We start from the raw sequence: 12721 nt of genomic DNA, 5'->3' as shown, positions 1-12721 counted from the left end.
TAATAAGAAGTGTTTTTCTCCTTCTATCTTTATTATATTTTTAGTCGTCTTGCTATCATAGACATGTTAGGAATGCTGATTTTCTTTGACTTGGATACACGAGTAACAGATGGTTCAGGATGCCAAGGAATTGGTGAACAACTCAAACTGGAACGCAGAGATGTTTGGGATATGAAATGGGCCAAAGATAATCCAGACTTGTTTGCCATGATGGAGAAAACAAGAATGTATGTGTTCAGGAACCTGGATCCTGAGGTAGAGCAATTAACAATAATGAAAAAGCAATAATTTAATTATTATCACCATCATCCCCGCTCTCTTTGGATTTCAGAAAGAAAATAAGTGACATTCATACAACTGAACTAAAAGTTCCATTTTAAGTTTAAGGAGCTAAGGTTGGGCTTTCTTTCGATTTTTGCCACCACCACTTCCTTGCCCTCCATCTGACCATTTATAAAGTGATAAATGAATTGAATTTTGAAGTGGAAAGAACATAAAAATACTGGATAATAGCAACATTTGGTTCAGCATTGTGTCACTAAAAAATAGACCTATTACTTCAGAAGGTCACAAGTAGAGTATGAAGGTGATAGCTCTTTTTTTTATCCTAACCATCTGGTAATAAAAAATTAACTTTTCACAGCTTTTGGCTATCACCATTGAATAGCCTCCATTTGTCTGAATAGTCTTTAAAGCCATCTTTGATAACTGTTCATAACAGTTACAATCATACCTTGTTTGATTAGTATTTTCTAATTTCATAGATCTTCCTTAATCACTGATTTTTAAACTGAAAAGCTTCAAATGATTTAGTTTTCTTTCTTTGTACAGATACTGTTCAAGCCCTTGAGCGCTCTAATTGCAGATGTTGAAACTATAGTAGTATGGGTAAAAGTCTTTTAAGCAGGATTCAAAGAGACTTTGTGTAGCGCTTCCAAAATGCACTTAAGTTTTTTCACCACTCTTTTACCATTAATTACCTTTATGTATTCCAAGGAGCCCATTCAAACTTCAGGATACATTTGCAACTTTGAAGATTTAGAAATTAAATCTGTCTTATTGGATGAAATATTAAAGGTAAGTAAAAGATTCTTTTAAAGAAGATGCCATCTGCAAAATAATAGCTTGATTGGAAATGAGTAAGAGATTTTTTTTCTCCATTTAAATAGAATCCTGAACACCCTAATAAGGACTACATAATTCATTTTGATATTAGATCACTACGAGATGCTCAGGCAATTGTTAAAGAAGCAGGGATTACAGAATCTTCCCAGTTCATTGAAGAAAATTCACATCCAAGACTTTGGTAAAAATCTAATTCCATTTTTTTCTATATCTTCTATGTATTATAAGTAGAATTATTCATAATGGTAGTTTGCATTAATTCCTATTATTAATATGTTACCAGCAGAGAATAGAGAATTGGACATAGAGAAATTATGGGAAAAGTCTGATGGCTCTTTGTTCCTCATGAACCATGAATAGTCATTTCTTGCTTCTATAACAGGCAGGCAGGTTTTTTTTTTCCCAGTAAGTTCAGTTATCCTAGTTTTAAAAAAAGGGAATAAACAAAAGAGTACCAAGTTCAGAGGTAAAACTGGGACTAGAACATCCCTGAGACTTCTTACAGTTTTGTGACTTTGAAGGAAAAACTTAGTAGGACTGTACATGCTTCAAAACTAGTTTGGAAGAATTACACACACAACTCTTCTTAGCTACTCATTAAAGCAGCCACTCTTTTTTCAAGATTTGCAGTTAGCTTTAACATTCCTAGAGACAGACTTCAACTAAAACTTTTTGAAATACTGCATTGAAGCTTTTCATGGAATACTGTGATAAGATTTCAAAGAATCTTCTAATGAAGGAATGGCTAGGGATTCTACAGTAGGGATGTGCAAATGAGATAAGATGTGATTTGAACTGTCAATTCAAATAGTTTATTGAAAGATGTATGTGTGCATGCAAATGCAGAAATCCACAAGCTGCTGAATCACTTTGAAAGTAATTGAATCAATTTGCCTCATTGAATCAATTCAAAGATTTGAGATGAAAGAGTGAGTTGATCAAATTGCTTTCAGATCAAAGCTCTACACATTCCTATTCTGTAACCTGTTCATGAAAGCAGTATTGGACCAGGAAATATTTATGAACCTTTGAAATTGTATCTGACTTAATTCTGATTTTGGTACATTCTGTAACAGGATCAATTTATATTTTATTCCTAATAAAGATGATAACTCTGTAGACATAAAATACGTGTACTTTATACAGGCGTCTACTGGCTGAAACAGCTCTCCAAAAACTTGATCTTCATACTGCTGAACAAGCTTTTGTACGTTATAAAAATTATCAAGGTATTAAGTTTGTAAAGCGCCTTCGCAACCTTCAGAGTGAATCACTTAGGCAAGCTGAAGTGGCAGTTTATTTTGGAAAATTTGAAGAAGCTGAAAGAATGTATTTGGACATGGATAGAAGGTAATTGCACTAGATAAATTTAAATTAAGAAGAAAAATCCCAAATATATAATAGCATTTGATGGTGGGAATGCATGTTCATTTTAAACTGATTAATTTAAAAGTGTGAGTGATCAGCAACATAAACTGCATTTCCCAAACTGGACTCCTTAGAAAAACAACAAGAGCTTTAAACATGGAGAAGAATTTGAGATAGGTCAAACTAATTTAAATTTGTAAAGCATTCAAATTTTTGTTTGACGTAAAGTTATTTTCAGAGGTGTCCAGAGGTGTCTGAATGACAAAAGCAGCATCATGTTGTTTCACTGCAGGGCCTTCCCCTTTTGTACATGTGTGTGACATCATGACTCAACAGTGCAACACTGCTTTTGTCATTTGCCCCCCTTGATCATCCGTTATTTAAAACTGAATATTTTATATAGCAATAGCTATTATGTCTATGTCTGTGTATATGTATGACATAGCTTTAGAAAGTTCAGAGCATTTCTAACCATAATCCAATAATTTCTAAAACTGCTCTATATAAAGCAGGCCAGTATTATTGCAAATGGTGCCAAGGCCAAGGAAATCACTTGCCCAAGAACACGTTGAGATGGGATTTGAATCGCTACAGTACTCTGTTCTTCTGCTATCTAACTAAGTGTAAATACCATTGCTTTTGTTTGCTAAAGTTGCACGTTTGTCATATTTACAGAGATCTTGCAGTTGACCTACGAATGAAACTAGGAAATGGGTTTCGAGTAGTGCAGCTGTTGCAAACAGGCTCAGGCCATGGAGATGATAACCTCCTTGAACAAGCACACAATGAAATTGGAGAGTACTTTGCAGATAGACAGAAATGGTATGCTTGTAATTTGCAGTTGTAACCAATTCTGTTTGCAACTTACTCAGATGGGAGCATTTTTGCATTTTGTGATGAAAATGGAACAGTAGATGTATTTCTCTGATTATAATTTTAATTAAAATAATTAATTGCAGGAAAATAGAGAATTATTCTGCTGTGATAACTGAAGCATAAAATGTCTCTGATGCAAAATCCATTCTGTTAAAGTACTGACAATACGGAATTATAAGTAACTGGACATTTTTTCAGAAATCATGCCTTTACTTGATTATACCCTGAGTATTCATAACAAGTTAACAATATTCTCAAATCATCAGGGATTTTCAATTTTTTTTCTCCTTTGTAGGGCAAATGCAGTTCCCTATTTTGTACAGGGCAGAAACCATGAACGCTTGGCTGAATGTTATTATATGCTGGAAGACTACCAAGCCTTAGAAAATTTGGCTAACTCGCTTCCAGAAAATAACAAGTTGCTTCCAGTGAGTTTAAAAAGCTGCTTATTGGGATTAGTCACTGTAAGCTGCTTACCTTGAAGGATGTCGTCTGTGTTACGGGAGACTTGCTTCTGGGTATATGTGTGTATGGTTGTATTCTGTATTTTGTTAATTTGAGCAAGTTTTTTATCTGGAAAAAAAACAAACCTACCTACCTTCTACTACCAGTGGTCTGATTGTACTGAGGATAACAATACTGAAGACATAAATGGAAAATTTAAAAATCAGGTTGTTCCTCATGTTGAAAGGAAAGTCTAGTGAAAAAAACATGACGTTCAAACTTTAAAAATGATATTTTTTATCATACAGTTGTAATCGAAATTATTCAACCCCCATTGCAAATCAGGTTGATTGTCAAAATGAACAGACTTTCAGCTGTTTGCAATGAACAAATCAAACAAGAACAATTGAAATAGCTCAACACAACAAATGCTTCAAGTGGTGTCCCCAAAGTCAACTGAAAATGCAACTTATAATGACTTCTCCAGTCTCAAAATTATTCAACCCCCTCAGTAGAATCCATCACAACAGCACACATACAGTATGCAAAACAAGTGTTGTCTCAAGCACACCTGATGCAACTAATCAAGGGCTTCATTAGTTGCACCAGGTGTGCTTGAGCTGGAACACATGAAATACCTGAACTGGCTAGGGGTTTGTTGAGCGTCACGTTTGACTGCATGTTAGAAATACAGTATGGCTAAGTCAAAAGAATGGTCCAAAAAAGGTAAGAGAAGAGATCATCGCCCTTCACAAACAAGGAACAGGATACAAAAAGATAGCAAAGGCACTGAATGTTCCTAGAGACACTGCTGGAAGCATACCGTAACTCGCAAGTTCAAAGTTAAAGGAGGAGTGGTTACACTACCTGGACGGGGCAGGAAAAGGAAGCTGTCAATGGCTGCAACCAGATTTCTAGAAGGTAGGTGGAGAGAAACCCTCGAGTGACTGCAAAAGACCTGCAGCAAGACTTGGTGGCAACAGGCACTGAGGTTTTAGTGAGCACAGTAAGGCACGTACTAAAACAGAAGGTTAAACACAGAAGGTTTCCATGCCAGAACTCCAAGACGTACATCACTACTGACCCAAAAGCACAAGAAAAGTCGGCTCCAATACGCTCAAAATCATATAAATAAGCCACAGAAGTTCTGGGATTCTGTTCTGTGGAGCAATGAAACAAAACTAGAACTTTTCAGCCCAATGGATCAGCAGTATGTCTGGAGTAAGAAGAATGAAGCATACACTGAAAAGAACTCTCTGCCTACAGTTAAGCATGGTGGTGGCTCGGTGATGTTCTGGGGCTGCTTTGCATCCTCTAGCACTGGAAACCTGCAGTGGTGGACGGCAAGATGGATTCATTGACGTATCAGGAAATACTAGGAGAAAACATCATGGCATCTGTAAGGAAGCTGAAGCTTGGGCGTCATTGGGCCTTCCAACAGGACAATGATCCCAAGCATACCTCAAATTCCACTAAGGCTTGGATGCAGAAGAAGTCCTGGAAGATTCTACAGTGGCCATCACAGTCACCTGACTTGAACCCCATAGAAAATCTCTGGTGGGATTTGAAGAAGGCGGTTGCAACACGCAAACCCAAGAATATTGCTGAACTGGAGGCCATTGCTCATGAGGAATGGGCTAAGATTCCTCAGGAACGCTGCCAGAAGCCGGTGTCTGGCTATGCATCTCGTTTGCAGCAGGTCATAACAGCAAAAGGGTGCTCTACTCAGTACTGAAGTTGCTTGCCATGAAGGGGTTGAATAATTTTGAGACTGGAGAAGTCATTATAAGTTGCATTTTCAGTTGAATTTGGGGACATCACTTGAAGCATTTGTTGTGCTGAGCTATTTCAATTGCTTTTGTTTGATTTTTTCATTGCAAACAGTTGAAAGTCTGTATGTTTTGACAATCAACCTGATTCGCAATGGGGGTTGAATAATTTCGATTACAACTGTATATGATCTTTAGGACAAAAATAACTTCAGGCATAACCTTAACATATTTTTAAGATTGAATACCCAAAGGGGCTGTGATTGTGAAATGGTTCTATGTATATTATAAAGCAAAAGCAGCATATCATAGGTTAGCACTTTAAATTTATATAACTTTGTATGTTTGTGTAACCTGATGTACTTTTTAAACTTATTATATAAGAATATCAAAGGTATGAACAAAAACACTGGAAAAGATTGGTATAATAATTCCCCTGATTAATCTTGGTTACCAGTATATCATGTTTTGTATTTATCATGTGCCAAATGAGGCTCTTTGCCAGCACATGCCACGGTCAATTTGTTAGAAATTAAGAAGTTTTGATATTGTACGCTGCTACTGTTCTAGAATTTAATGATACTTTTCCATATCTTTTAGGACATAAGCCATAAGTTTGTTACTGTGGGGATGTGTGAACAAGCTGTAGCTGCCTTTCTGAAATGTAACAGACCAAAGGATGCAGTAGATGTCTGTGTTAATCTCAACCAGGTAAAAATATGAGCATAATGTAGGAGACATTATTTGGGGGACTTGCATTCAATATGTACATTCATGTCCCTGACAAACATACCTCTAATATTATCATAATCATTCCTTAAACATTTATACATAAATACATTTAACTACTGAAGGAACATCACACATACTTGTCTTACTTTCTGCTAAGTGTTGAACCATTCCCTAGGCTTTCTATTCATTTTCTACATGATTTAATTTTATAATGTACCACTCTTAGCATTCAGCAACCAACTTCAAGTCTATATTCACACAAAACATTCTGTAATTCAAGCCTATTCTCTTTATCACATGTTTTCTCTAAACCAACAAATGTACAATAAACTTCCTTTCAATAGAAGAGAATATTCTCGCCCAGAGTCACTTGTCAAGATGGGCAGTGAAGAAATGGGATGTGTGTGTATGTATGTATGTAAAAATAAATGTAGCTCAGGGTTGAACTGTGGAGTCCTTGGTGCTCTCTGAGCTTGGTTGTTACAAGGACCCTAGCCTTTCTTTCTCACAGTCATCCATCTCTCAGTGACCTCAGTTGCTGTTTTTGTTTTTTTAGATAAAAAACTCAATTCCAGCTGCAGTGATGCAAATAGTGAATTATGCTACTTAAGCTGTCACCCTATCACAAAAGGAAGGCAGACTTTTCAATTAAAAATACCATTTAGTAAATCTCTTGTAGCTCTGTGACATATAATTATCTTAAGAAGTCATGTAAAAGGACATACAGTAACAGTGGCTTTAAAGTCTTACTAGGACCACAAGTTTGTTTAGCCCTAGTTTCCCACAACAGTATCAATGGGAACTGTTCCACAAGGCTACAGTCCCTATATATCACTACAAAATGAGATGTACTAGTGACCTAGTAATCTTAAATCCTCCTAGATTATTTCATCTGATAAGAGAGTACATTTATTTAAGAGTGGCTCCTTGTTAAGTATTTGGATTTGCATTGATTAATGGTTGTTGCTTTTTCTTCTAGTGGAGTAAAGCTGTTGAACTAGCTAAGGAACACAACATGAAAGAGATTGGTTCTCTTCTAGCTAGATATGCATCTCAATTGTTGGAAAAGAATAAACCTCTTGATGCTGTTGAACTATATCGTAAAGCCAATTATTTCTTTGACGCTGCCAAGCTGATGTTCAAGGTACTATTATTATAGGATATCTGGAAAAAAAAAAGAAAGATGGTGGGGGGCAGTAAAAGCAGTGATTATCCATTAGTATCTGCCAGTGGAATAGATTCTTTCTTCTCTTTTTGCTGCAGATTTGGGCCATGTTTTGGTGGATACAAAAGTCCACTGGTGTAATACTGGGCATAGCTTAATGCTAACTATTTAAAAAGTTGACCGTTTTCATCCATGCTAGATCTTTCATTTTACCCATTGATCCCTTTATTCCTGGGAATAATTATACACATTTCTCTTGTTATACTATGTATTTTATCTATTGAAGCCTTTATATGCATAGAGGAGATTTGGAGCACATTATTAGCATTTATCTGTTTGTTCAGCAGCAGCTGTATTGTACTGACCTAGAAGCTGCTTGTACAGCTTGTTTTTCCTTCCATTCTTCTGAAACTCACGGCCACAAGCATGAAGACTAACCACATGTATGGTTTTTGACACCTAATTCTCTGGATGAAAACTTACAAAGATATCTTTAACATTGTATGCCTGATATTAAAATTGATTAAATTTACCTTCCACGTGCAAATTAGCATTTTGTTCCCAACTAAAGAGAAACTGCACATATTCCTCCCTCCAAAAGCATCCATATTATGCCTATTTTTTCATTCTGCAACAGTGTTTGTTATGGATTATATTCAAGTTAATAAGAATGCAAAAAAAAAAAACTTATATTAAGAAATTGTTTGTTTCCAGGCATGGGAGAAAATTATTAAGGGGAAAACAGCTTGGAGTATTGTCAGTTTTTCACAAATGTCTAAGTAGGATACAAATCTGTAATGTTGTTCGAAATACTTTTATAACCTTAGTTTTGTATAAGGCATTGTAATTAGAAAATAAATCTAATTTGTAATGTTTATCTTTTAAAGATTGCAGATGAAGAGGCTAAAAAGAGAGCTAAACCTTTACGGGTTAAGAAACTATACGTCATGTCAGCTTTACTTGTTGAACAATATCATGAACAAATGAAAAATGCACAGAGAGGAAAAGTCAAAGGAAAGACTTCAGAGGTATAGTTTTGAAAGGTTTGATCACCTACCAGTGTGACTCTAAGGAAAACCTATCAGGATGGAGTTGTGAAGTATTTCCGTAATATGACAGTTCATGTTTCCTATCAATATTATCCAAAAATATTTAGAACACCCTTTTGAAAATGGTTTTACAAATGTATCTGGTCAAAGTCATATATCAAAACAGGATAGATTTCTTACCATGAGCATTCTTGCGGGGAGAGGTCAATATCTGCAAGGTGGTGGACACAGCATGATGGACCAGACCCTGCCCCTTTTTTGCATGCTTGTAACAATTGCTGCACATACAGAACACTTGGCTCTATACTCACCATCTTGCAGAAGCCACTGCTGCTCCTCTCACAGTTTTCCTTTCTTTACATCTCCCACAGAAAAGAAAAATCACACAATTTCCAGTGCCACATCTCTCTTAAGAAAATTCTACTCAGTAGGAGGAAAACTTTGGGTGAAACAGCTTCTTGATCCCTTTTATTGTCACTTGGTTATATACAGTGTGGCCTCCACCTTCTGAAATGAATGAGTTCTGTGCATCAGACCATTATCCAAGTAAATGTGTTTTGTTTTATGATGCACATGTAGTTCAAGAAATAAACATGAGCTTATCAGAATAGTCTACTTGCCTTTAAAAGCTTTTCTTGTTGTTTATACTTCGCTGCTGTACAAGTTATGTTGTTATGTACCATGCACTGCATTATTACAATGCATGAAATTCATGCTAACTTAATGCAGAAAATAGGCCTGCTATCACTTGTTTACTTTCTTTTATCACATCTTTTATTCCAGGCTACTTCAGCATTAGCTAGCTTGCTAGAAGAAGATGTTCTTTCCACAGATAGTCGCCTAATTGATCATGCTTGGCGAGGAGCTGAGGCTTACCATTTTTTTATACTTGCCCAAAGGCAGCTGTATGAAGGTTATGTGGATACAGCAATGAAAACAGGTATGATGACTCCTTGTGAAATACTGCCTTTTTTCACTTCGGATTCATGGTTTTGTTCCAAAGGTTTATGGTGCAATAATTTTTGCATACAGATCCAGTCATACGTATGTGTATTAATGTATTAAAATAATTGGCTGGCACCCAATTATTGTGATCTACTGTATGAAGTGGCTTAATACAAGCAACAGGAAAGCTCTACATACAGAAGAACTCTAATATCTATACTAAATATATTAATATATTTATACTATATATATAATATGGTATATTTATAATATACTAAAGTTATTAAATATATTAATAATATTTGAGCCTCGTGTGGCACAGAGTGGTAGGCGGCAGTATTGCAGCGGAAACTCTCCCCACGTCCCGAGTTCGATCCCAGTGGAAGCTGGATTCTCTCTCGGGTAGCCGGCTCAGGTCGACTCGGCCTTCCATCCTTCCGAGGTCGGTAAAATGAGGACCCAGCTTGCTGGGGAAGGTGACGACAATGGCAGACCACCCCGCTCTATAGTCTGCCAAGAAAATATCGCGGAAGTGGCATCCCCCAAAGGGTCAGACATGACTCGGTGCTTGCACAGGGGACCTTTCACCTTTCACATATTAATATTTATGTAATTAAACGGTTTATTTAATTTAATAAATGGACATGTTGTGAATCTATTACTTTCTACTTTAATAGCTCTTCACTTGAGGGATTATGAAGACATTATTCCTGCAGTAGAAATCTATTCCCTTTTGGCTCTCTGTGCATGTGCTAACAGAGCATTTGGTACCTGTTCAAAAGCTTTTGTTAAACTGGAATCTTTAGAAAATCTTGGTGCAGACCAGAAGCAGCAATATGAAGAACTTGCCCTGCAGATATTCACAAAACATTATCCTAAAGACAGCAAAAAGTCAGACTTGGATGGTCTTCTTGAAGAGTAAGCTTAGTGCTCTTTCTTGTAATTACAATACAATATCCTGATATTGGTGGAAATCAGTGGTGCATGTCTAGCAGCAGAATAAATATTATAGGTAGTACAGATTCTCTTTTACCCTGCAATTCCGCCTTTCCCCAAAATCTGTTTGGATTAAGGGAAAAAAACATGAGAGAAGGAGAGGACAGGATTCTCCCTTTGCATTAACAGAAAGCCTTCTTGTTTAGTGTTGAATAGTTTTCTTGATACAGGTAGTCCTCATTTAGCAACCATTTGCAGTTACAACAGTGATGGAAAAGTAACTTTGCAAACAGTCCTCTCATTTATGACCTTCGCAGGTCTATAAAGCAAAGGAAAGCTGATGTAAGATTGTAAGCACAGTTGTGGTTTCACTTAGTGACCACTTCGCTTAACAACTGAGTTGCTGATCCCAGCATTGTGGTCATTCAACGAGGACTACCTGTACACTGCATTTTTAATTTAAAAAATAATTGTCCTATGCATTGCAATTCAGACTTCTTTTTTATACCAGTTAGATCTGCTGTATACTGATGGTATAAGTAATTCACACTTGCAATCTTAGGTTTGAATGAACGGCTAATATAGTTCTATAACACTGACATCTTGTGATACTATTTTTCTTCCTTGTGTTTAACAGGGGAGAAGGGAAGCTTCCAACATGTGTTGCTACAGGAAGGCCCATCACAGAGTATCAGTTTTGGATGTGCAACGTATGCAAGCACTGTGTGCAAGCTCAAGAAATCAGCAACTATAACTTCTGCCCACTCTGCCACAGTTCTGTGGCCTATTAAATTATATGGGTGAAAGCAACAACTAGCATTCATTAGTGGAAGTACTTGCTGCTGGAGGAATTGGAAGGGGGAGAATTCCCCTCGTAATAGCTTTTGGTGTATCCTCAAAGGTTAATCCATATGGTCTCCAAATCACCTAATGCAGATTTGGAAAGCAAGGGAAACCAAGAAAGGTAAACAAATGGAATCCTGATAGTGTCTTTATGTGTGAAGAGTAGAAATATACATGGTCTGAAATGTTGCAGGTCGTTACAAAGAAGAGTACGTTCCCAAACAAAAGCAGTTAAATTCACCCACTGACAAAAAAGCTAAACTAATCTGAATCCAGCCTTTAAAATAGCCAACCAGGGGAGGCATTTTTTAAAAAGTGTAAATGAGGATTTGATACAAACAAACTTTTGTCTGTCCTAATTTATTCTTTGCAGAACTTTGCTATATTTCTTTGCATAACCTTTATTTTTTATGAATATTCTATATTTGGAGCTGAACATTTTTTGAAGAGATTGTGGGGAAAGTAGTGATGAATTTTTGTGGGAAAGGACTACTGTTAATAGCCTTGACTTAACAGCAAATGTCATGGTCACTTTTGCACCGCAATTCATAACTCAATAATATTTGTATAAAATAAATATATAAATGCCACTTTTTAAGCTTTTCATTGAAAAGATCCCACAGTTTAATCTAAAATTTTGAAATATGGGCATGTGATCCAAATAGAATACATAGATCGGTTATAGCTATACCTGACGCACTATCAAAATATTAAAATCTCTTTGATCAGCTGTTTGGGCATTGCTGACAGTCCAAGCCTTCTGAAATAGCTTAGATTTTACATACAGGGTTCTCAGGCAAATTCAAGGCATGACCTCTTCTGGGAAAAGGCTGGGAGAGATCCATAACAAAAGGAAATGCTTGAGCCAGTTAAAGACAGTATATACGGGCCTATTAGCCCTTTTGCGCCCTTTCCCCTGCTCTTCCTTCCACAGTTTGCCTTTTGATAGCATAATCTCCAAAAGTAGAAAAGCATTTTGCAGCATTAGCTACTGGATTACAACAGCATAGCTAACAGAAGCCTTGTATAACAGCTGACTGAATCCTGGATCACTGGAGTGTTTAATAGAAACACATTTCTCACATAGAAGTGATGAAATATTTGTATATAACTCTTTGCTCCAAGATTTTGCTTATATTTGTCGTTTTATTGGAAAAAGAACTTTCTTTTTATAACAATATTTACATAAGCTACATTTTCTTTTCTCTAATAATATTGAAATACACTTTTAAAAGAATTAAATCAATGTTATATTTTTCCATGAAGGTGAAACAACTACAAAAGTGTAGAAAATTAAACAATCAAATGCATAAATTAATTTATTAAATTTATATACTGCCCATCTCACTATAAAAAGTGGTATGGATAAATAAATACATGGTTTATTACATAAAATATCATTAGATATACTATACTGGAAATAATTTATATAATAATTAAAATAATTTCCAGATATATTCTGCATTTCC

At 36.1% G+C, this 12721-nt stretch overlaps 1 protein-coding gene across 2 annotated transcripts in view; it reads left to right on the top strand.

The window, feature by feature from the left end:
- The window catches only part of WDR35 (WD repeat domain 35), a 35103-nt gene extending 23261 nt beyond the window's left edge, over window positions 1–11842 (top strand). For both annotated transcript variants that reach the window (XM_063314838.1, XM_063314830.1), the window contains 12 exons: window positions 45–255; window positions 997–1077; window positions 1170–1306; window positions 2272–2475; window positions 3169–3315; window positions 3665–3797; window positions 6183–6293; window positions 7294–7458; window positions 8367–8507; window positions 9312–9468; window positions 10151–10391; window positions 11047–11842. In XM_063314838.1, coding sequence (XP_063170908.1) covers window positions 45–255; window positions 997–1077; window positions 1170–1306; window positions 2272–2475; window positions 3169–3315; window positions 3665–3797; window positions 6183–6293; window positions 7294–7458; window positions 8367–8507; window positions 9312–9468; window positions 10151–10391; window positions 11047–11200 — 1882 coding nt within the window. In that variant the 3' untranslated portion in view covers window positions 11201–11842. The remainder of the gene's footprint in view (window positions 1–44; window positions 256–996; window positions 1078–1169; window positions 1307–2271; window positions 2476–3168; window positions 3316–3664; window positions 3798–6182; window positions 6294–7293; window positions 7459–8366; window positions 8508–9311; window positions 9469–10150; window positions 10392–11046) is intronic.
- Window positions 11843–12721: the final 879 nt, after the last annotated feature.

Source organism: Candoia aspera, chromosome 1 (genome assembly GCF_035149785.1).
Source record: "Candoia aspera isolate rCanAsp1 chromosome 1, rCanAsp1.hap2, whole genome shotgun sequence".
NCBI lineage: Eukaryota > Metazoa > Chordata > Lepidosauria > Squamata > Boidae > Candoia > Candoia aspera.
The sequence above is the reverse complement of the archived record's forward strand: the minus strand, read 5'-3'. Positions and strand labels throughout refer to the sequence as shown.